Genomic DNA, 25,952 nt, shown 5'->3' on the forward strand with positions numbered 1-25,952 from the left:
ATCAAAAAATGTGACTCCTTGAGCAGGAGAGTTGCTGTAGTTCCTTCCCTAAATGAAGGTCCTGAAGGAGATGTAATCAAGAAGGTGCATGCTGCATTGTGGGTGGTCTGGATCCCCTTTGTCTCTTCACCTCTTCTGGTCAGAGAAGGTAGCATATTGAGTCATTGTGGTTGGAAGAGACCTTCAAGTACATCAAGTCCAACCACCAATTGGGCTTACTGATTTCCTTCAGTATTCCACGTTCCTTAGAGTCATAGATTTGCCAAGGTTGGAAAAGACCTCTTAAGATCATCTAGTCTAACCATTCACCAATGTTGCCCACTAAACCATGTTCCTTACTATCATATCTAGATGTTTCTCAGACGCCTCCTGGGATGGTGACTCAACCATCTTCTGGAGCAACCCATTCCAGCACCTGACCACTCTTCTGGAGAATTTTTTCCTAACATCCCTCCCCTATTGCAACTTGAGACCATTTCTTCTTGTCCTATAGCTGTTACCTGGGAAACGAGGCCAACTCCTGCCTTGCCACACACTTATTTTGGGTACTTGTAGTGTCACATCCCCATATCTCTTAAACACCTCCAGGAATGAAGGCTCCACCTTCCTGGGCAGGTCATTCCAATGTATGATGAATTCCTTCTGTGAAGAAATTCTTCCTCATATGCGATCAAAACTTGCCCTGCTGAAGTTTTCATCTTATCACTTGACGTCTAGAGAAAGAGACTGACACCCACCTGGTAGTATCCTTCCTTCAGATACCTTTAGAGAGCAATGAAGTCTTCCCTCAGCTTCTTCTTCTTTAGATCAAACTAAATAGCTCTAGTTCTCTTATCCATTACTCATGTTAAACAAAACTTGCCTTGGTACTGAGCCCTGGGGAACATCATTCCCTGGCCACCAGCTGCTTGCTGGGATTTCTTTCAACCCAATCATCCAGCTAGTTTTCTTCACCCAGCAAACTGTATGCTTGTCCAGACCACAAGCAGATCTTTTTCCATGGGGAATACTTTGAGAAGCAATGTCAAATGCTCTAAAATCCAGATAAACAACATCCACAGTCTTCCTCATCTACTCAGCAAGTCATCTTGTCCTAGAAGTAGATTAGTTTAGTCAGACAGGACCCACCTTTCAAAAACCTGTGCAGGCTGCATCTGATCACTTAATTTTCCCGTATATGCTTTGAGGTGATGTTCAAGGTGATCTACTCTATAACCTTCCCTGGTACTGCAGTCAGACTGATAGGCCTTAATTCCCTGGATCCTCTTTCCTGCCCTTCTTGCAGATTGGAATCGCATTTGCTAACCTCCAGTGAACTGGGACCTCCTCAATTAGCTGCGACTGCTGGTAAATTGTTGAAAGTGCCTTGGTAAGCACATCTGCCAGCTCTGTCAGTACCTGTGGATAAATCCCATCCAGCCCAATAGAGTTATGAATGTTCAAATGATGTAGTAGGCTACCTGCAGATTACTAGAGTATTGTAGGCATTTCACCTCACTCCCTGTCGTTTTCCAACTCAGGGGCCTGGGTACCCTGGAAACAGTTGGCCTTGCTAGCAAAGACTGAAGCAAAAAGGTATTAATTACTGGGGTTTGTAGTATATGCACATTCCTGGTAAAAGTTTATTTAAACATGAAAGAAAAAATGTTAGGTATTGCTAACTTGTCTAATTCTGCATTTGGGTTTATCAGACTGCCTAGAAGATGCATGGGATCTAGTAAAATCCTGAGTTGAACAGCTGAAATCTCTAATCTCGTGTTAATTTGGCTCTGGCTGCTTCATTCTTCCTGGGGTCAGTGCTTGGTTATAAGTGGAAGCAGCTTTTGAACTCTTTCCTAAAGCTTTAATCACCAACTGTCTTTCTGCTTCCTGCTTCTGTTTTCTCATAAGGAACAGATGCTGAGTGATGCACCTTTGTCCTTATGAGCCTTCTGGTACAACATACACCTCTTCTAAAATGATCCCAAGGCTAGCAGGCCTCTCCTCTGAAATAGAATTGTATGAGATGTCTCCACTGCTGACTTTAAAAAGAAAAAAAAGCTTAAGTACTGCTGTAAGCATTAAAAAATTATTGCATCAGTTTATTTTAAAGAAAACAGCTGCCAATATTAGTGTGGGAGCAACCTCGGTGCAAGTACTAAATAGTACATGCTGACTTGGCAAGGCATCTATTAGGCGGTTTTCTGAAACTCATAAAGATGGTGGTGGGCATTCCAGTGATCTTGGAGAAGAAAAAAGAGCATTTTCTTTGCTTGATCCACTTATTTTTACCTGCTCCTGAAATATTTGTCGTGATACTAGCATTACGATTGTCTTTCATTTATAGTTTTCTCATATGGACTCTTTCCAGTCACTGCTGCGTGGTATGGTATTTTAATCTTTTGGCAATAAAATTTTAGAGATAAGCAGATGAATAGAGAATCACACTTGAAAAATTAAAATAAGATCAAGCCTAAACTTCGAATGTTTTTGAATTTTGTTTTCTTTCAGGTAGAAATAGACCCATAATCATTAAATACCCTCATAATATTTTCACATAACTATGAATATTGGAAATCACGCCTTTTGTATTTTTGTAGTATGCATCACTTGTAGAGGGCAGATAATTTTTGTATTAGGAATTTTTTTGGTTTTGATTTTGTTGGAATGATAGTAAATTTTAGCATTGCCTACATCTTGAAGTGCCTAATATTAAATATGCAATATAAGAGTTTATGTCTTGTTTTCTCTAGGAATGAAGATGAAGAACATCTTAAGATAAAAGATTTCAGGTACTAACTCCTAAGAAAAGAATGTCTTGCCAGTAAATACTAGGATTAACAATAGCAGAATTCACCACAGCAGTTGTTGGTTACTGTCAAATGTCTAACAGTAAACGTTGCCCTTTTTTCCTCCTAATTTTGTATTAATTCTTAGAGCTTCCTTGGGGATCTCATTTTCTACTAATTTTTATCAAAGTTGTGTTGCAGAATCTCTGTCACTTAGGAAAAGCTTGAGATTAAAAATTGTTAAGGTGAGAATCAAATGAAATACCTTCAAGTCATGCATGAAGGAGCTGGCCCTCAGTCCACATGACTTTAAGAATTGTTTCTACTAGATTTGTCTGCACACGGAGTTATTTAAGAATTATCCCACATGGAAGAGGATTCAGCAAAAGCAAGACAAAGAATTCTTGTTCTAGAACAAGTTCTCATATGGAACTATTCAAGGATTGCCACTGTACTGTGAATTCACATCTTAATCCAAGTTGAAATTCACAGAAAGCACTTGGCAGAAGCATTATTTGTACGATATGCTAACTAATAATTATGAAGTGTTGTTGTAATTTAAATTAAATGGAAGAAATGAAAGTGTTCCAAAATGTATTTACAGTTTTTTTTTAATTAAACTCAAAAATTTATTTTTCTTTAATGAGTACCCCAGATCACTGTGCAAGAATCTGTTTTGTATGTTGATTTGGTAATACTCCTGTTCTATTGTTAATTTCTTTTACTTAAGTTTTGCTTCATTAGTTTTTTATAGATAGATAGATACACACATATCTATATATATTTTATATAGATATATATATAAAACTAATGAAATTATATATAAATTATATATAAAATATAACCATTGAGCAAACCTTCAAGATGTGTTCCTATATTTATATAAATATAGGAATATATATATATATATAAATATATTGATACATATATAAATATAGGAACACATCTTGAAGGTTTGCTCAATGACTGTTTCTTTTCACAAGCCTATTGGGGGCTGTACTTTTTTCCCTTTCTGTTTGTAATTGGGGAATGTAGCAGCCAGCTTTCTGAATTATCCAGTCATTACTACATCTTTACATTCTTCCTGAATCTTAGAAATGTGAAAGGTTGTTCTGTTTCTGCGTATGCTTGTATTCATTTTTCCAAGGTTCACAGTTCAAGGAACATACACAATATGTTTCTTGACTGTTCCTACTTGATATGAAAGAAAATTTGTGTGAACCAGTAAAGCCAAGAAAAATTGGACAACGTAAATTTGTAAGAGGCTTTACAGGGAAAAGCACATTGCTTCTGTGAGTGATCCAAAGTTATTTGTGTGGAAGGAGAATTTCGTTTTTGTGCTTTCAAAGAAAAAGAAAAAAAATATAAGACAAGATCTCTAAAATTGTATTCAGTTCTTCCCATCCAGTCAGAGATAGTTAACTTTATTATCTTTAATGCTTTCTGTTACAGTGTGTCTAAAAAGAAGAGTTTTGAAGATCAGTTAGCCAAAACAGATTGTCAGTTTGATCAGTTTGATTTACTAGCATTGTGTCTGGTCTTAGTGAGAAAGAAAAATAATCCTCATGTTAGTTGAGTGGCCAGCTTGTCTTCTTGGGTAGGCTGGGAATGGAATGAATTAAACCTTCCTTGTTCAGGTAAAGACATTAGAGGGGAGGAAGGTCAACTAGAAAAGCCAACGTACTTCACTAGAAAAAATTAATGAAAAGGTGACCTGAGTTATAAATGTTTGTGAAATGTACTGTCATGTGCCCTAGAAGGGATATTATGATGAACATGTTTCTTAAGAGAAGCTCTTTCTCTGTGCTTGAATTCTTGGGTTGAGGGTTGCCAAGAAATCAAAGTTTGAGGCAGAGTATGAACAGAGGCTAAACCCTACTCTTGCCCACCGTAGCAGGTGGATGAACGGGAAAGCCTGCAGTGAAAATAGGTGAGGTATAGCCTTCTCTTTCAGTTTCCACAGCATCTCTTTTATGCACATGAAAAATGTTGTCTGTTGTGCTATGCTATGAATAAGTGCTTGTGTTTGTGACTTTACTCAGTCTGAGTCATTTTCAGAGTAATTAAATAGTGAGAAGACATTGGTTATCTCAGATTATTGAGTTCAGAGATACTTCAGCAGTGCTTAGAGCACTTAAAATAAAAATATTAGGATGAATACCCCATCTTACTTACACAGAGGATAATGTATTCCGATGATTACTATTGACATCAGATATCTGGTACATATTAAGCCTGGGGCCCCCAGTACAAGAATGATTCAGAGCTGTTGAAACGAGTCCAGAGGAGGGCCACTAAGATGATCAGAGGGCTGGAGCACCTCTCCTGTGAAGAAAGGTTGAGGGAACTGGGCTTGATTAGCTTGGAAGAAAAAAAGGCTCTGGAGACCTCATTTGGGGCCTTCCAATACTCGAAGGGAACATATAAACAGGAGGGGTGCAGCTGTTTATGAGGGTGGGTAGTGATAGGACAAGGGGGAATGGTTTTAAATTGAGATGGGGAGATTTAGGTTAGATATTAGGAGGAAGTTCTTCATACAGAGAGTGGTGATGCACTAGAACAGGTTGCCCAAGGAGACTGTGGATGCCCCATCCCTGGAAGTGTTCAAGGCCAGGTTGGATGTGGCTCTGGGCAGCCTGGTCTGGTGGTTGGTGACCCTGCACATAGCAGGGGGGTTGGAACTGGATGATCATTGTGGTCCTTTTCAACCCAGGTCATTCTATGATTCGATGAAGATGTCAAGGTATTTGCTTGGCTTCAAGGGTCACATGAAGAATTTCAGTTCTGTAATTTTTCATGGTGTCTTGTTTCTGCCACAAATAATCAAGTTGCTGTGAAGTGTGGTTCAATGACTCCAGGTTGTTACTTTACAGATTTTTCTCAGTATTTCATGTAAATGTTGTGATCATTGCTACTTTGATCAAATGAATCCAATTCAGTTGTCAAATAGAGGTGGTGTATGAAGAATAATTTAAATGCAGGAATAGTTCTTGTGATATGTTACATTCCCAAAATGAAATTGAGTAGTGTAGAGGAAATCATATATTTCACATCTTTCTTAAAATAATTTTTCTTCATAGAGAGGCTCACAGTCAAACAGAGAAACGAAGAAGAGACAAAATGAATAATTTGATAGAGGAATTGTCTGCTATGATACCTCAGTGCAATCCTATGGCACGAAAACTAGACAAGCTTACAGTATTACGGATGGCAGTGCAGCACTTAAAATCTTTAAAAGGTAGGTTTTAGGAAACTAATACTTAAAGTCCTTATTCTTTCGGGAGCTGTACTACATATTTTCTTTGATGGCAGATACATCTAAGGTCGTCTGTTCTGTTTACTTGCTGAATTCCATTCTAAGTCTATTTTAATTTAATTTGATATGCTTGTAGTTTCTAGAATTTTGCTTCATTTTGACTTTTCTTTCCGGTATACTAAACAACACTTAAGTGTTGGCTATCTTGTTTGCTAAGGCGATGCCTTGCAATCAAGTCACTCCTTGATTCTGTTTTGAAAAAACACAGATCAAGCAGCTCCATCTTCCATTATTTTCTAACCCTCAAATGTTTTGTGATAGCTCCACTTCATACTTCCTGCAACAGTAATACGTGTGGTGTATGAAGTCAGCTGTACTGACTTCACTAGCTGAACTGCTAATGAAAGGAAAATGTTCTTCATACTTCTGTTTGTGACTGCAGTCTTTGGGATTGCATCAGACTTTTGTCTCTGTATTGGAATTTCTTGTTTGTCAGTTGAGTTTAAAATGTACATCATTAATAAGACCTTTCATAAAAACCCAGCAAAATTCTGTAAAGGCATGAAGTTGGGGGCTGGGTCATTTATGAATACTTCTGATGAGTTTTTTGTCTAGTGCGAGTTCAGGAAAAAGTGTCTTCTAAACAATGGGAAACCATGCTAATGCTTACCTGACTACTGACTACTTATCTAGATAGCTTCACTGGTAGGGGGGGATAGGTTGGTGCTTTGGCGATGTTACATTTTTTTTATAGGGTAGTTTACCAGTGTACTTTTGTAAAACAAACAAAAAAAGGCATTAAACTAAAGAAAAAGATTTAAAAAAAAATAATAAAATTTGCCTGTGGCCAACAGGAACGTCATTAATTCAAACTTTCAAAGAATAGTTGATGACAACTGCAATTACATTTGAGTCTTAAATACTATGAAATATTAAAGAGTGCAAAGAAGAAGTGTTATTAAATGCTTATATTCTCAGTCACCTTACAAAGTACTCACAGATTTCAGTGAACAATGTAGTGTAGATATCAGGGTCTAACTAGAATATATTCTTTCATCTCCTTTTACTGTTATTATTAGTTTTGAAGGTTTTCTTTCTCCCATGAGAAACATTATATACAAATACAAATTAAATGTAAGTTTTCAGGGTTTTTGGCTATACTATTTCAGAATAATTTAGTCAACTGTAAGTAAAGGCTATGCCTATCCCTATATATATAATGCTATATATATAATATATAATCCCTATATATATATATATCCCATATATATATATACACACATTATATATATATGGGATATAATATATATATAGGGATATAATATGTATATCCCATATATATATATAAATATATATATATATGTTATCCCTAAATTTGATTAGGGATAAACATCTAATGAGAATCTCCCTTGTCTTAATTATGTGTCTATCTTAACAGTAATGGACTCAGAATAATTTAGGTTGAGGGGAATTCTCAGTCATCACAGACTCTTTAGCAGGGTGGTTTCAAACTAAAAGAGGGGAGATTCAGGTTGGATATAAGGAAGAAGTGAGGCACTGGAACAGGTTGCCCAGAGAGGCGATGGATACCCTGTCCCTGAGGACATTCAAGATCAGGCTGGATGGCACTCTGAGCAACCTGATCGAGATGTGGATCAATCCAACTGTTCCCCTGTTCATTGCAGGGGAGTTGGACTAGATGAACTCTAAAGGTCCCCTCCAACTGTAAGGATTCTACGAATTCCTAGAAGTCTTCTTTTCCAAGAAGCTGAGAATTCTGCATAAATAATGTCACAAATTAGTAGGGTGATCTTGGAGTTTGAACATGCATTTTCATCTTGACGGTGAAAACAAAAATCTTCATCTCAAACAGCATTATTTTAACAGTGGATTATGAAAACTCTGTTTCATCCTGTGCAGTTGTTATATGTATCTTCAAAACAAATGCTTTGAGACCATAGAAGATATTGTATGGAATTATAGCAAATGCTTGCAAAAACAAACAAACAAACTAGGAAAAATTAAAATGGCTAACAAGGATTTTAGGGTATTTGCCATAGATGCTGGGACAGTAAATGTACTGACAGAAATGTACAATACCTTTTCAATTAAACTACCTGGAATTCTGTTCATCTCTTTTTATTGCAAGGTGAATTTACAAAGTAAAGACCAAATAATAAATATAATTTTGCTAAAAATGAATTCTTAATGTATCCTTTGACATCCTATGTATGTCTACAAATAAGCTATTTTCCAGGTTCCGCTAGCTCTTACACCGAAGTCCGGTATAAACCTTCCTTTTTAAAGGATGATGAGCTCAGACAGTTAATCCTCAGGGTAAGTAGAAGACAACCCTTGGTGAAATTATGTCCTCTTTAAAGCTTGTTGTTAACTTCGGTTTTTAGTTTGAGAGAGCTTCCCACCCCTGCATCCCCTACATTTTTTTCTTCAAGAGAGTGCTTTGATGCGCTTAGTTGTTTTGATTTATAACCTCTGTACAGGAAACAAGATTTTTGGTGAAGAGATACAGAAGATGATAGCAGATGGCAACCCTTCAAGGGATAATAAATCTGTATACACTCTGCATACTTAAACTGTTATTTAATACTGATATTGAAATCTACGTGCAAGCATATATAATAATCTTAGCTACATATAAATACAGTTGTTTGCTGTGCATTTAAAATCTTAGCAATGTAATTTGGAAAAGATGCAGAAATAATACCTGAAAGAAAATCTTTCTTCTGGTTTTTGCATGCAGTCATACACCCACACCCCTTTACCCTTTCTCTTTTGCAGCTATTCTCTTTTTCCTTTGCTGCAATAAAACAATTTGGCGAGATCTGTAAGATGACTCCATGTTAAGCTGTTTTGCAGCTGGCTTTCTTTTTCCCAAAGCTATGTTTAGGAAACTCTAGCTGTCTGTATTTGAAGGTCTGATTTGGTCCTTGCAATTTTTTAAATTGCTTTTTGCTGTGACTTTTAACTTATTTAATAAAAAGCGTACAAATGTACTTCCTTATATTCATCAATATTAATTGTATAGTTTAATGGTAAGTTTTTAAAGATGCTGTCTTTATGTTTTCAGGCTGCGGATGGATTCCTGTTTGTGGTTGGATGTAACAGAGGAAAAATTCTGTTTGTCTCAGAATCAGTTTGCAAAATACTTAATTATGATCAGGTGGTTATAATTGAGTTTCTTTGTGTTTATCTTACAATTTCTTTTATTTAGAAGTTTTTAAACTTTGTTGGTTTATTGTATCCTTTTGTATAATTTCTTGGAGTATTGTTGGTTTAACCTCTTTCAGATTAAGGCTGAATTACTCAGAATGAAAATTTTGAAGTGCAATCAATGTTCATGACCTGAATAATAAGTGGATTTCAGTTGATCATACTGTAGAATTGCTGGTCTGAGGGAAAAGGATAATTTGAAATGTCCTAATTTTATCCCTAAGAGATTTCCTTTAAATGGTGAAGTGATTTTCTTTTTTTTTTTTTTTTTTTTTCTTTTTTTTTTTCTTTTTTTTTTAAGCCTGAGGAAAATTAGTTATAAAGCAGCGTTCCCAGGTGGCCAAGAAAGCCAATGGCATCCTCGTCTGTATCAGAACTAGTATAGCCATTAGGAGCAGGGAGGTGATCATGCCCCATACTCAGCTCTGGTGAGGCCCAACCTCACTGCATTCACATTTGGGCCCCTCAGTACAAGAAAGACATTGAGGCCCTGGAGCGTGTCCAGAGAAGGGCAACCTTTGCATTAAGATTAGACAGAGACTGGGTAAATGAAAGGTTGAATGTTTACCCTGCTTTCTTAGAAGGTTTGCAGTAAATCCATTTCTGACTCTAGTTTATTGGAGAGGTGTTCCCCTTTTATGCAGTGATCACATTGTAAGCAGCAAGAGTCCAAAATGAGTTGAAGTTTCAATCTACAATACAGATCGTTAACTCAGCTCCTTTCTACTTTTTGGTAAGGAATCAAAAAGTAAAGAAGAAAAAGGTTGCCCACTTCTTTGAGAGTTCCTTCCTGTATCAGAAGATGATAGTAGCGCTTACTGTAGTGCAGCAGTCCAGCTTTGGATCAGCAGAATAAGCAGGTTGAAAGGATCCCAGCTGAGGAGATCCCTGTAAATATCTTCAACTAAGAAGTGCAGAGGTGGAAGCTCTGTGCAGCTTCCAATCAACTCCTGATTAGCTATGCTCTTGTCCAACTAAATGAGAGCTCGGAGTCATAGGTAGCATTAATTTCTTTTTATTTCTTCCCTTAGCAACCCATCCCCAAAATAATCTGTGCACATAAGCTTCAGGATCGGGAATCATGTTAAGTAAACAAACAAAAAAAAACACTGTTCTTTTTTACAACACTCAATCTTCTTGAATATGCAACTAAATAGTTTTGTTTTTTTTTCAAAGGGAAGTTACAGATTGTATATTTTGCTCTTTTGATAAAAATAATATTACGTAATGGGGTAATAAATGCAAATTGATCTATAAAAGTTCATAATAACTGTGGTGTTTTTCAAGGTGGGTTTTGTTTTTCAGTAGTGCAGAATGTTGTTTTTCTGAGGTCTGTAATATGAAGTGTCCTGTTCTACAGCAGTGGGGTTCTTTTTTTCTTTTTTTAAATAGACCAGTTTAATTGGACAAAGTTTGTTTGATTACTTGCATCCAAAAGACGTTGCCAAAGTTAAGGAGCAACTTTCATCTTCAGATGTCTCTCCCAGAGAAAAGCTTGTAGATGGCAAAAGTAAGTCGTATTTGAATGCACTCAAATTTCTTTATTTTTTTTAAGAGTTGTTAATAAAGTCAGTTCTTATGTAGGAAGTGATTGTGTGTGTGGATGTACAAGCTTGAAATACAATTTCTACGAAAAAACATGTCTCAGTGCTTATTCGCTGCTTATAATTCACTTGCAGTTCAACAGAAAAAAACTTATTGTGGGTAATAAGAGTGAATTTAGCATTGTTGAGCATTTACCAAGTTGTAGTCTGACGCTCTTCCTTCCAGGCATACAACTTTTTTTTCTTGTATTTGTTAGGTCTTGTCATTACAAAAGACCTGATGTAGTTGAACATGGGATAAAATACTTCAGTATCAAGAATCACTGTCTTCTCTGAAAATGCTAAGTGTCAATCCTAATTTAACCAAATCTATTTACAGTTATTTGTGATATGAAAAGCATTTTGTACTCTGCAGCTAGTAACTGTCTTCTAGCTGGCTTTTATAGGCACCTTTGCACTTCTTCTATGTACCAAATAGAAGCTGAAAGTTGATAAAGTGTATTCAGTACAGTATGATTCAAAATGTTAAGTACAGCTTAAATTCAGTTTTGTAGTTTTTTTTTAAATTTGGAGTCTGTGCAGCAGCCACATTTTCTTTGCCTTGTTTAAAGTTATTAGACATTTTTTCTTTTGTAATTGTAAGGACAACATTTAGGTAACTAAACAGTAAGGAGAACATATGAGAAACTGAAGATAAGACCTTGGACTCAGTAGTTTTATTCTTGGATTTGTTTGTTTGTTTGTTTTCTTTAACTACTTTACTAAATTTTTGTAAGCTGGCTTGCAAGTACATACAGATTTTCAAGCTGGACCAGCTCGACTGAATTCTGGTGCTCGACGTTCCTTCTTCTGTCGGATAAAATGTAGTAGGACCACAGTCAAAGAAGAGAAGGAGTGCTTACCCAACCCAAAGAAGAAAGGTATTCAAACAGCTTTTGAAATGGGGGCTTTTTGTCTTGAAATTTGGTATATTTAAGTTCCAAGCCAGTAGCGTGACCCTTGTAATTATCGCTGATTTCACGTAATAGCTGTAGAGAAGTGTAAATATGTACTGCAGGCATGTTCTGAAAAATAGTCTAATTGTCCTCTTTCTCCTCCCTATTCACTCCTGAGAAGAGGAAGGGAGGAAGGAACCTGGGTTGCATTGTTGGTTTAGGAGACACGGTCTGTTCTAGTCAAATTTTTGAAAGCACTGGAGCAGATCAGAAGAGTTAAGATAAATAACATATGTCTTGAAGATAACTATATGAATAAGGCCTGCAAAGTCTGCTGTTTTGGAGGAAAAAAAGCAAGTAAAATCTTTATCTGATTTACGTTTTGTATTGTGTGTACTTACGAATTATAACTTTTCCATTTTTGCATTTTTTTAATAGAAAAGTTAATCTATCAGTGTAATTTCAGTGTTTCTCCAGTATCTTTAATTTAGTCCATACGTTTAATTTAGTTTGGTATACATGTAGAGCAGTATATTCTTGGCAAGTTTTCTTACTGATCTCAAAGGAATCTTCCTTCTTTTTTATTTTAATGTAACCTGCTGCTGTTGAGATACATCATAAAAGAATGCATTCTAAAATGGGTCTGTCATTGTAAGTTAGAAGAATTCTGTCTGTCTCCCTTCATGTGTCAACTAACTTGGTGAGAGAAGAATTTATCTCTTACAAACGTGCTTTCAGGCAAGCAGCATTCAGAGAGATCGCATTAAAAGTTTGGGAAACTGACAGTCACAGTAGGGTAACTCACTTTTTCATTTGACAGGGTTGATTGATATTTTCCATAGTTGAGAGTTAATGCAGTCAAATCTATGTCAATTATAATTTGGTAAAATAAGATTACTTTGCCAATTTGGGGGGACGACAGTAACTATAGGATGCATAATCTCTGTGGATGTTGAGGTTACTGGGATATTGTATAAGTCAAAAAGTTTCTACCAGCCATAGAAATGGATGATAGCATATTCTTAACTTAAATGTTCTTTAATATTTATATTCCTGTAAAAATTGAGGAATTCAGAAGCCTGCGATAAATGGAAAGTAATTTGGGTTATTTTGGGGTGCTCTCTTCATGGATTCTTTTAGTTATTGTAGTAAAAATATGTTAGTAAACATTCTGTAGCTTCCAAATCAATTTAGTTTATTGTGATTTACAACACATAAGGAAACATGTAAAGGAGAAACAGTGGGTTGATAAGCTGTTGTTCCATTGTTGGTTGTTTGTTTTTTTTTTCCTTTGATACTACACTGTCAATGCCTATAAATTATCTTCCTAAGTCATACATAGGGTTAGGAGCACTCTCTTCAGGTAAGCCAAAATTAAGTAGTAAAAATTTACTTTAAAAGCACATTGTAACATTATCCATAGCCGCCTACAGTTGTAGTAAGTATGCATAAAATAGGATTGTTGGTCTTATGGTGAAAGATTTTTCTTTTTAATTACATTTTGAACCATAATTGCTTATTTTATTTCTTTATTGCTTATTTTATTTTTTTATTTCTTTTTATTAGATCACAGAAAGTATTGTACCATTCACTGTACCGGATATATGAAGAACTGGCCTCCTAGTGAGGTGGGAGTAGAAGAGGAAAATGATGTAGAAAAGAACAGTAGTAATTTTAACTGTCTTGTTGCAATTGGGAGGTTGCACCCTTACATTGTTCCACAAAAGAGTGGGGAGATAAAAGTCAAAGCAACAGAATTTGTTACACGATTTGCCATGGATGGAAAATTTGTTTATGTAGATCAGCGGTAAGTTTTCTTCTTTAATGAAGAGAAAATGACATGACTTGGTTAGGTCTTGTGAACTTTTCTGTCCGAAAGGACTGCAATTTTTTAAGCATGTTAGAATTTCGGGATGCTGAAGAGCTATGTCATGAATCTGAGTCCTTGGACTTCATTCTGTTAAACATAATATATAATTATGTAGCAAAATAATTGTATTGTCCTTTAGAAAAGTGTAGGCTAGCAAGATGAAAATGCATCATAGTGTACTCTCGTATACTATATATTCACAATAAAAAATTTCGAGTTAGAATGGCATAGCTATACATGTGACTTAGATTTGTTTATAAGTTGTGCTGACAGAGAAAAAAAAATAATAAGCCCTTCACCAAAAATGGCTGCTTATTTATATCTTAATATTTAGAGCAAATACATTATATCTCATCTCATATCTAAAAGTGTCAGTTCAAACTTATTCCTTAATGTAGCAGAGCAAAATTTAACTATTAATTTTTTTTAAATGACTCATTATGTGGGTTTGGTACTTTGATTGCCTAATTGGAAGAGCTAATAATCATATGTACTTTGTGTTCATTTAAATTGTGCATACAAATGGTTTGCATATTTAAATGCTGTTATTCTGTGTTAGAATTGATACTCTTACACAGTCTTGTTATCCTGTATTATACAATGCAAACAGATCCAAGGTAAACTGCAGTCTATGTTTGCTATTGTTTTAGAGCTATCCTAATGCTGTATCTTTTCTTAAACATGAACGTAAGCATCTATTTTATTAAATATTCATTTTCTGCTTCATCTGATACTGAAGAAAGCTAGCTTTGCAATTGTCTGAATCCACTGCAGTTCATCTTTTTATTTCTAACAGCGCAACAGCAATTTTAGGTTATCTGCCGCAAGAGCTTCTAGGAACTTCTTGTTACGAGTACTGCCATCAAGACGATCACAATCATCTAGCTGAGAAACATAAAGAAGGTACAAAACGATTGGTTCTCCCAGGCTATATAAAATTAGAAGCTGGGAATTAATGAAGTTAAACAGTTTTAGCATTGTACCTTTCTATGTCTGTGTTAAGACATGCCCTTGTAAAGTGTGTAAGAAAACCAGGGAGTTTCTTGTCTGTTGTTAAGAATCTTTTCAAGACAATCTTTGGTTGTCTTGGATCTTGGTGTAGTGCTGGGCAATAATGCCTCTTTCAACTCTGTGCCTCAGTTCTTCTTTATAAGAATAAAGAAGTCCTGAAGAGCAAATGTGCCTAATCATTTAATTAAAGACACCGTTGATGTAAGTTCACCAAATCGGGAGTCTCCCTATTAGTTGTCTGCAGAAACTTAGTACATGGGCTCTCATTTGAGATTAGTAGCATTGTTAAAGCAGTAGTTTAATTTCATAGAGGTCTTATCTTGAACATTTTTCTGGCATTTAATTTGCATACCTGATCATCAGATACATTTTGTTTTTATGGTACCACAAAACAGATTATTTTAGCTCAACTCTGTCCTTGTAAGTATGAATATAGTGATTGTAATTCCTCTTTCTTATCTAGTGTTGCAGAATAAAGAAAAAGTATTCACAAATTCCTACAAATTTAGAGCAAAAGATGGAAGTTTTATTACTTTAAAGAGTCAATGGTTTAGTTTCATGAATCCGTGGACCAAGGAACTGGAGTACATTGTATCAAACAACACTGTAGTATTGTAAGTAATTCATTATATGATTACCCGTGTTAGTTTTTGTCTTAATTACAGAAAAGAACCTCTTTAAGAAGCAGAGCATGATTAGAAAATACCAACAGTGCATAAAGAGGTTGAGTAATGTGGAAGAACATTTGCATTTGATTTGCACCAGTTGATTTTGATTTCAGGCTCAGGTAACGGATTTAACTATGAACACTGCAATTTACTAGTTGAAAATTAGATGAAAGAGTTTCTTATTAAAGGAAGAAAGATCTTTTAGGAAAAAAGGAACAAGTAAATGGAAAGTGATGGGGTTTTTGTTTGTTTTGTTTGTTTTCCTTCAGAGCTTTTAAATCTGCGTGTATTAGAATAAGGAGAAGTATATCTGGTAGATCATAGGAAATGTAAGGCAGAACAAAAAGATACTCTCCAAACTGATTGCAAGGCAGCTGCCCACAAGGCAGCAAATGAACTGTTGGAGTGTGTGTTTCATTCTTATTTTGTTTCATTTTATTCCTTGTGTCTTGCAATCAAATGATAATTCGGATTGTTCCAAAGATACTGAGCATCTTTCTCAACAATTGTGGTTTTTGGAGGGGGAGGAACATGATTTTATTTCCACTAGACAAAGTGGTTTGGAGGCCTTTTACCCATTCTGTAGTTGGTTTGTATCTTAAGCCAATTTTGCCTATTTGCCACCTATTTTGCCCTTGTCCTTTTTCCCAACAAGACAAAGAAGAGCAGTTAAAGCAGTCTATGCTGCCAACAGCCAAAGGTCGCTTTTGCCTGCCCTGGAGATCCAGGCATCTGCAGCTAGAGGAGGGGAGATAGGCAGCAGCTGCTAGCAGATAGTAGCTGCTGATCTGTTCTATTAGCAGTTGTTTCTGATTAATGGCTCTCCCTCCTATAAGTAGATATAACAGTCTTGTTATGAAACACAGACGACTATATTGGCTTTAGTTATTGATTTTGGGAATGAATGTAAATGAATATTTTACTCCATGCTTCAGACAAAAGTAGAAAGGACTGAACGTTGAAAGATGTAAGGAATGCCTAGTTTTATTACTAGATTGAGCATGTTAGTTTAGCTTTGTAAAGTACTGATTGAAATAAAATGGAAATACACTGATTTTACCACTGAAAATATTTCTATCGGTTTGTTTATTTGTTTGCTTTTTTTATATAAACCTTAGAGGACACAATGAGTCTGCTGAAGAACAGGTCTCCTATGGTTCCCAACCTGCAGAAGGCAAGTGTTGCTTCTTACAATTATCACAGGTGTATCTCCTGATCAATCCTTGAAACTTTTGGTTTATTCAATTCAGGATTTATTTATTTTTAATGCTAAGTTATTGTGCGAGGGAAGATAATTTTAAAGGTAATTCTAATGGGGTCATTTTAAAAGTAATTCCATTTAGTTAGAGCATTCTAATTCATGTAATGCATGTAACTGTGATCAGGAAGGTTTGCAGCATATTTTTTTTCCTCTGGTAACTTCTGTTGTGAGTTGGTTTTTGGTTGATAGGACCCAATGCTTCTATCACACAGTCTCTTTGTGCTTTTACTGGTTTTCTGTAGAAATACTGCTGCACTGAGTTTACCTACAGAATAAAGGGTAACATAGATACATATATTGTTAACAATTCACTGCTATGCATAAGTTGTGATATCTGTGTGGTATTTATGTGGTATCTATGTGGTTATTTTATCTAGCTATAAAGTTTTTCTTTTAATATTTGCTTTTAAAGTATAATGTTTGTGAAAATACATTTTTTTTTCCTCATTCTTTTTAATTGTCCGAGATAGAATAGAGGTGATAATGATTGAAGCTACTAATTACATTGCTGAAGACATCAGTTTTCAAATTAACGTTATTCACTTATCTTTATATTTCGAGTAAGACTTACAATTCCCATAGGGTTAGGGCTTTATAGAATTTTATTTCTGACTAGAGATTAGAACAAAAACTGCTTTAAAATGAATCCTCCTTGCTGAATAATGAAACTGCTATGAAATTAAGGTTTTATTTTGTTAACTGTAGGTGCTGTAAAACAGTCTTTAGTGAGTGTACCTGGAATGTCCTCTGGAACAGTTCTTGGTGCTGGAAGTATAGGAACTGAAATTGCAAATGAGATATTAGAATTACAAAGGTAATAAACACTTAATATCATATGTTAGACTTTTAAGTAAAGATGGAGAAGGGGAATATGTGATTATATGGGGGCTGTTCAAGTTTCATTTCTATTACATACGTTAAATATGTTTTGGTTGAGCAATGGCTTTATATGATACAGATTATAAAGTAATGTAGATCTCATGCCTGGTGCTGCACATCACTGGCCTTGATAGGTAGTTTTGTTCTAGGGATGCAATAATGGAAGAATTATGTAACTACGTCTTCAAAAGTACTCCTGTAATGCTCCTTTGTTTGAAATTAAAATTAATAGATAAATAGTTAGGGAATGGAAAATGATTTGACTGTGAATGGTGTTTATATTTTTCTGATAGCTTCACTCTGCAAACAGAGATTTCCTAAAACGGTACCCAGTGGAGTGCTTCCATAGCCTGTTTTGGCCCTTCCTGATTGTCCTGAACACAGACTAAAGTGATAGCTCAATTGCTCCTCACTACCCAGCTGTAGATTTAGAAAAACATGACTGCATCGTTCAAAATGGAAATCCATGCCAAATTCAAGTGTTTAATGAAAGACTCAGCCTTCTAAAACTAACTTGTTTCAGAGCATACCAGATGAATTCCAAAGGAAGAAACATAATTTTAATGTGAATATATTCTGTATCTTTTGTATTTTGCATCCACGTTGGTGCCTGGTTTTGCTTATAGACAAAGAGGTTTTTATATCAATTTGCATGATATCAGCATTTGTTATTTGAGAACATTTTTAGAAAGTCTTGAAGCCAACTAATTCCAGGGCTTTGGGGATCCATATGCATAGCTCGTTCAGGTATCAAGGCTTCATCAGAAGTTACAATCAGTTTTGTGAAGGTCAGATCTATCATAATAGTACTATCATCAAGATCGAACCAGTCACCTAGCTTCAGCTAATGAAGCCATCCCCCTGACTTTAGATCACTTATTTCCAGGTCCAGGTAAAGAAACACCAAGAAGTTGTTTATTTCTTCTGCACATTTGCAGCCACACCTTAAGGACTGCAATAATATTAAAGCTTCCAGTAAGAAGTATGCCACTTTTGTAAACAACAGTAGAGGTGTAAGGAATAGCAAGCCAAGCTATCTTTGGCTTTAGTGGATGTCCAAATTGTCAGCTTGACTGTGAGAACGTTATGGAAGGCAGTGTTAAAAATTCACCGAAGTCAAATCTTCCACTACTAGCACCTTCATTCTACCAAGCTAGTCACCTTACTGCAAAAGACTGTCAGATTGTTTAAGTGTAGTTTGCTCTTCTGCATGCTGAATTCCACGATTACATATGCTTCTCATAACAGGATTGTCTTCTCAGCTGTATTTTCATCAGAACAGTATTTTATTTTCTGAAACAGTGAAAACCGTGGCCAGAGCCTACGTTTTTCTGACTCTGTTTCCCATAGTTTGGAATCCCTTTCCAGCAATGAAGTCATATTTCTTCGCAATAGCCAAATTGCACAGGAACAATTGCAAATTGTTCCTTTTGAATGAGAGGAAGAAAGGAATAAATGCATCAGAAGTGATAGGATGAAAGGATTGCTATTTAAAAAAAAAAAAATCCATCTGCAGCGTGTTGACAGGTTACTGACATTATCCATAAAGGAGGAGGAAAAGCACTGACAAAAAAATCCCTATTGATACCATCTGCATCAAAGAGGAAATGTTGCACTTTAGTGATACCATTCATAATGTCTTCCCATCAGTACAACTTCTAAAGGGAAAGAGCCATTCTAACAAATTTTTTAAAGACCAAAGTAAGTTGGCAGAAGTTCTCATCTCTGCTGGTAAATGTCCAGATCTGAGCATAGAGCTTATCTTATCTTGATGCTTACTCTAGAGCTTCTAACATTGGTGTTATATTCTTGATTTAGATCCCCTGCCTTTTGCTGAACTACGGGAGCAGTCAAAGTTAGACAAAAGAAGTTAACACCAGCTTTTTTATTAACTAATTTTGTGGCCACAGACATATTCCAGTATTCCAGTAGCATGGAATGAGGAATGATCACTTCAGTAAAAGTGATGCTAAAAGTTACTCAGTCTGATCTTCCTGTCACAGCATTTAGAGACAGCAGTGCAGCTTACCAAATTGTACACTGGATTTTGAAATGTGGGGAACTAATGGATATTTGGTTCAAGTAACTATGCTTACTTTAGATAGGCTGTTTATTCACTTATTTCCCGCCTTTCCTCCCTTACCACATTTTGCATCTGAGGATGTGATGTAAACTGAAGCATTCGGAGTGCCCTACTTATATAGCCTTCTCCTTTGGGAGTCAGGAAGAGCAGGTGGAGATGGGAAGAAAGATCCAAAAGGCCCTGGTACAAAATTCCCAACGTTACTTTCATATCTGGCATGTTTGATAAGGGAGGTTGATAAGATGGGTTATTAGTTTTCCCACCACCACTTAGCAGAACTTGCTTATACTTGTCTGTATTTGGTATGTGTTTCAAATATACCTATTTATTCCAGTATGAATAAATGAAACCTTGTACTCTTTGGTCTGTCAGTGTTGATGACTGAAGGAAAAAGAAAAGCGTGCTCAAGTAGTTAAAAGACAGATGGACTTTATTGATCTCTTTTGCTTTTTGCACTATAAAAACTAGAGCAAGAGAATTTAGAATCTTTGGGAGAATTTAGGACAACATCTCAGTTTAGCTGGCTCAGATTTTGTCACTGGGGAGGAGAGATCTAGCGGGTTCTGCAGCAGGCTGACAATCAGCCTGACTTGGTAAACTGATATATCAACTGTGCCTATAATTTTAGGTTGCATTCTTCACCACGTGGGGAATTAAGTCCATCACATCTCTTGAGAAAGTCACCATCTCCAGCTTTAACTGTAAACTGCAGCAATGTGAGTATATCGCTGTCTGTAAAAAGCTGAGTGGTTACTGTCAGATAGCTCAAAGCCTGTGTTTAAGCCATTTACTCTGGCTTGTGTTTTTGTGAGAGAATGTGTAAGATATTGCCAGCATCATGGCAGCTATGAAAATTTGTTTTGTAAGATGTGTGACAGCAGCAGAAATGCCAACCTTAGTTACTAGGATATCACTTCAAGCCTCAAGGGGCCATTCTCTGAAGCTAAGACTGCAGTCACTGTTCAGTCTTTGCTGAAGCTATATGATACGCTCAATGTGATAAATGTGACTCATGTGATAAGGACTCTTCTGAACTTTGTGTTGCCTCAAACCTTTTACTAAGTGGTCATCAGAGAGTAAAAGTGTTTCTTAACTGCTTGAGTTCAGATTGACAACCTGAGTTAAACACCAGTTCTTGCTTTCTCTAACATTTTTTCTCTACTTTAACCTTTGTGTTCCGGAAGACCCCTTTAAAAATGTATGCTCTGTGTTCCCAGTTTATGAATGCTTAAAAATTTTACTTAGAAGGTACTCCAGTTGTCTTCTGAAAAAACCAGATAGAAATTATTGTTTCGTTAATCTATTGGAGCTACTGGCTAAAGCTATGTTGTGCACTGTATGAATAAACATCTACAAACATCTACACTTCTTCAAATGTAAATTTCTTTCCACTTAAAGCCAGTCTATCCTTCCATTGCTCTTTCAGTGCATAACAATACTGTTATAGGGGTTGTTTTGGCTTTCTCTTTTTTTTGTGATGCTCAGTTAACCCCTTTCCTACTTCAGGTCTGTCTTCCTGAGAGTTAGTTGACTTACATACATGTACTGAACTCTTTCTGGCATACAGCATCTCATCATAAGGATAACTTAGTTGTATTCATTGAAGACGTTCCTTTGTTCTGTCCTTTGGTATCCCGTTTGTTTTAAAATGCTTTGGTAAAGCATTTCAACTTTGTTATAATTTCCTAACAGACTATACACAAGACGGGCATCCGTTCTGCTAAATTGTATACGTGCCCTACATGAAGCAAAGGGAAAGATATTTTTTTGCTGGTATATTTGTATTTGGATGACTTCCACCATCCCTATGGTAACAAGATGCAAATTAGTAATAGAAAATACTTGAGTTTGTGATTCATATGGCATAATGCACATAACATATAGAAGATCTGTGGGTTTTTATCTTTTAGCAAGAATGTGTCAATATTGACATGGGTTGATGCCATTGGGAATTTGTAGTTTACAGTATTGGACATGAAAATTGTATGCTGGTGCATCTTGTTGTGCTGGATTTATTTACTGATTGTTCAGTTAGACACACAATAGGGCAGATTCCAAAACTGTGAAGTATTTTTGACAGATATGTTAGTATCACCTCTTATTTTAGCAAAGGCCAGGGCTGTGTGTACTCTAGTTAAAAAATAAAATTAAATTAAAAAAATAATAATAAAATATTTGTATATGCAATAGGTCTGCCTTGATGCATATCTTTTATTGACTCTTTTAGTTCTTAACGCTTTGGCTGCTATTTACATTAATTTTAATAATACTATTTTAATTTTAATAATACGTTACTATTGCTACAGTAATGTAATAATTATGGTTAACTTTAGAATTTAATTCTACGGCTTCTGTTTTTACAGGTGCCGAATAAAGAGTTGATTCAGTTATGTCCTTCAGAAGCAGAAGTTCTGGAGACTTCAGAACAAAACCAAGGTGCTATTCCATTTCCCAGTAACGAGCCTCTCCTTGGTAAGATTTATTTCACTTTGGCTGTAGGAGAAAACGTTTATAATAATTCTGTATTTCTTTTAGTGCACTGATATATAACCATTACAAATTATAAAATTTCAAGGGATTTGTCAGTACCTTTAAGATGAGGGGACTCTTAATAGAGATGCCTTGTCTTATAGCTCTCTTCCAGTTGAGCTATGATTTTCAAATAAGGATTTGAAAGAGCATTCATCCAAGATAGGCAAGGCAACATAGTAGGAAACACCTTTCTACGTCAGTGGCATGAACTTCACTGCATGGACAACGAGTTTCAGTAGCTAGCCTTTGACTGTCTGCATGCAGCCATTATTTCTATTATTTTGTTTTTTTAACATTTACCATACATGTTTGCCTGAACTTCAGAGAAACATGCTGTTTAAAAACGAATCTGGTGGGGGAGTTACCATAATATTTATGCTTTGTACTGCATACATAAATGTTTCAATCATTTTTAGGTGGTAACTCTCAGCTGGACTTTGCAATATGTGAAAACGATGACACTGCCATGACTGCTCTAATGAATTACTTGGAGGCCGATGGAGGACTTGGGGATCCAGCTGAACTCAGTGATATACAATGGGCTCTCTAGTTTTGACTGAATTTAAAATCCTTAATGCACAACAACCGAACATCCTCAGTACTGTATTTTTTTTAATGTTTCATTTGAATTCCTATGTACTATCAGTATATTTTTAAAGACTGAAGCCTTGTTCACAGAGCGACAGTTTCTGCTGCAACCATGACAAAATGCAATATTTTTTTTTTCCATGATGGGAACTTTGAAATTTTAATACTGAACTATCTGTGACTGGAATGCTTATATTTTTTCTAAGAAGCTTTAACCAAAAGGTACTGTACAATATACAGAAATATTTTTCGTAGTTTTAACACTTAAACTTTTATTTATTCTGTCTTCAAATGGGACAGTGTTGATTATATCTATGTCGCTTTCTCTAGAACCTAGTATACTTAGAGTCTAAAAATATTTATAACTAATAAATTTCACTGTAACTCTGATATGCACACACTATAGTTTAAAAATCAGGTATTGTAATTCCTAACTGATGCAGTTTTTGATTCCTTGCTCTTTTCAAAAGTGCAATTTTTGTAGTCAGAAGTGAAAGCGAAGCATACGCGTCTGGGATCACAGATTGTAATTAGATCATTGTACCAATCAGGAGAGAAGGTTTTAAGAAAAATCATTTTGGTTGTTTCTTCAGTACACAAACATGGTAAGGGCGTGAGGAAAGAGAAACAAAATCATAACTGTTATGCTGTATTATTTCTAATGTATTATTAGAGGGACAGTGTGTAGAACCCAAGAGAAGTAACACTATACCTGTAATAAAGCATTTTGGTTTCATCTCAGATTATTTACTAACTAGAGAAGTTTGGACAGATAGTCTTAGTTCCAGAACAAGGATAGCACTATTAGTGACAAACGTTAAAATTCTGTAGTATCCTTTGTAGTATTTCTGTTTGGGAAGATTAGGGTGATTTTCTGTTTCTGGTGTCTGTGACTTTTTACAAGACTTGGGTAATGCAGTGCTATGTAAAATGGTCTTCTTTTGAGAGACAGCTTTTCTAAGACCTGTACCCCACTTACAGCAGGTTATTCAAGAATGTGGCATTTAATAGGTTGCATTGAAACAATATAGCATAAATATGTAAAAAAAAAAAAAAAGATATTTTAAAAATTTCTGACATTAAATGTATAGACAAGTTTGTGTGTGAATTACGTAAAAACAGATTTCTTTTAAATTTTTTTGTTGTTGAAGTTCATGTAATGAAAGGAAAGCACTGAAAGGCATTTGATATTTGTGCATCTTTGTTTAATACAAATATGAAACCTTAACCATAGGCACCACCATAAGTCATGTTTGTTTGAAGTTTAAAGGTGGGAGGCAGGTTGCCCTTTCAGATCTTACAAAGGCAGAACAAAGTGTGAACAAATAGATGGTTTCTCTCTAAGCAGCCGCCAGATGTCATGCTTCTACTGTCAGAAGCCACCTTTCCATGAATGAGTGCACAATTAGTCAGCACTGACTTGCTGTGCTTTGACAGAGCAGCTTTATATCTTATAGATATGGATTCTTTCAGACATGCTGAATTTTTGGTGACATCTTGTCTGTGTTTTCTAGAATGGTTTGTTGGGTTCTTTTTTACTGTCTGTAAATATTTTGCACTGACCCTGCATGTGATTTCCTGCATTCACAGTTTTTTGAAGACCTGGGGCCAAAATTCCCTGTTCCTTAGCTTTATTGGAATAAACTGTTCTGTTTCTTCACAGAAAAACTAATTTGGGGCTGTATCATGCAGCAAAGTGGGGGAAAAAGAACAACGCAGGCATTTTCTAATAATTGTTAGACTCCTATCTGTACTAATTGTAAACTAAGAATTTCAAGTTTTGCCATTGTGAAACGTGTTTTCTCTTTTTTATGATTTTCACCATTAAGGTAAAAATAAATTCTAAATAAAACAAGAAGTACCGCGGCTGAGACAGAGAAATAAGTAAGTAAATGACTTACAGTTGCACAGAGTCTCTTCAACATGGTTTCTTTCTTAACTGATCAGTTTGAAAATGATACGGGTGTTGTTATTGAAGGAGCATATTAATTCTTTCACAAGATTTATATCATCTTCCAGAGTTAACCCACTACTTTGGAAGCTTATTGCATTTCCCTAACAAATAAAAACCAACCAAGAAACCAAAGTAAATTGTTTGCAGTCAGTAATCAGTGTTGTGTGTTGCAATTCATTTTTAGATTCTCCCTTTACTGTTTCTAAACCTGGTTTAAAGCAATCCTAAAACAAAAAGTGCAATTTGTAAGTATACATGATGCACGAAGAGGTGAAATTTATCTGCACTTCTGAATACAGTTGAAATAAGTTATATGCTCATTTATCTGCACTTCTGAATACAGTTGAAATAAGTTATATGCTCATTTCTGTTTGTGTAACAATACCGTCCTAGTAAGAAGACAGGTTTCTTGATATAGTACAGGTTATCAGAAGATGTGGTTAAATCAGCTTGATAAAATACTGTTTCTGTGCTCAGCTGTTAGTCTGTCCACAACACTGCCTACTCACCAAATTTAAACAGAAATAGTCATGCTTTGAAATCCCAGGCTCATTCCCTAAATACCTAACTGTGGAGTTTGAAGTAATACGTTTTCTGGTAGGTCCAGTCAGTAGCAGGGGTAACATAATTTTGTTTGCTCACAAGCACAAAAGGCTGAAGTTGGTCTTAGTTTGCTGGTTGCTGACTGGAGTGTGTTCCTATTTGTGATCCAAACCAAAATGAAGAATACATTCTTGCTGCTTTTCCTCAAAGTCTGACCTCTGGCTTTTTTCACTTTGTCTTCTCTGTATGCTGACATATATCATGTAAGTCCATAGAATGTCCTGGAATTCCACAAAGTAATCAGCTGGAAAGTTTTGCATCACTTAACATTTTTCTGAAGGCAACCATCTTGTTCTCCATCCAAGATGAGAATCGTTGTATTCTGCACAAATACAGAGGTCATGGAGATATTTGTGGGTATTGGTTCTCGCAGGTTAAAAGCTGTAAAGCCATGTTTCAGAACAGCACTGCTAATAGATTCAGGAAAAGGTAAGTGGGGAGGTGAATGAGCTGAGGGACCGCTTGTGCTGCTGCAGTACATTGTGTCTTCTAGAAGATTCATCTTGATAGCTCCTCTTTTCTGTGACAGAGGGCAGTCGTAACTAAGTTAAGAAACTTCCCATCTTCCTTGTGAGGAAGAGGTCTGCTTCCTGAGGTGCAGTATAAGTTCTCCTGTCCTTTGGAAGCAGCAAAGAGCTGTTTCACTGATACACTTCTTATCTGTACAGCACTTTTTATGTGAGGTCCTGGGGTTCTGCTGCCAAGCCGTATCAGCCTATCATTTTTTTTCTTTTAAAGAATATCTAAGGGTCCTAAGATTGGTGCATTA

General features: G+C 35.8%; 1 protein-coding gene across 2 annotated transcripts in view; it reads left to right on the top strand.

The window, feature by feature from the left end:
- The window catches only part of BMAL2 (basic helix-loop-helix ARNT like 2), a 36,084-nt gene extending 11,353 nt beyond the window's left edge, over positions 1-24,731 (top strand). The window contains exons 4-17 of one of the 2 annotated variants that reach the window (XM_072356179.1): positions 2,733-2,771; positions 5,849-6,006; positions 8,282-8,361; positions 9,113-9,205; positions 10,648-10,765; positions 11,576-11,719; positions 13,301-13,541; positions 14,401-14,507; positions 15,079-15,229; positions 16,402-16,457; positions 17,250-17,358; positions 20,135-20,222; positions 21,870-21,978; positions 22,455-24,731. In XM_072356179.1, coding sequence (XP_072212280.1) covers positions 2,733-2,771; positions 5,849-6,006; positions 8,282-8,361; positions 9,113-9,205; positions 10,648-10,765; positions 11,576-11,719; positions 13,301-13,541; positions 14,401-14,507; positions 15,079-15,229; positions 16,402-16,457; positions 17,250-17,358; positions 20,135-20,222; positions 21,870-21,978; positions 22,455-22,588 — 1,627 coding nt within the window. In that variant the 3' untranslated portion in view covers positions 22,589-24,731. The remainder of the gene's footprint in view (positions 1-2,732; positions 2,772-5,848; positions 6,007-8,281; positions 8,362-9,112; positions 9,206-10,647; positions 10,766-11,575; positions 11,720-13,300; positions 13,542-14,400; positions 14,508-15,078; positions 15,230-16,401; positions 16,458-17,249; positions 17,359-20,134; positions 20,223-21,869; positions 21,979-22,454) is intronic. The other variant, XM_072356168.1, reaches the window with a different exon arrangement.
- The last annotated feature ends 1,221 nt before the right edge of the window (positions 24,732-25,952 follow it).

Source organism: Excalfactoria chinensis, chromosome 1, assembly GCF_039878825.1.
Source record: "Excalfactoria chinensis isolate bCotChi1 chromosome 1, bCotChi1.hap2, whole genome shotgun sequence".
NCBI classification, from domain to species: Eukaryota; Metazoa; Chordata; class Aves; order Galliformes; family Phasianidae; genus Excalfactoria; species Excalfactoria chinensis.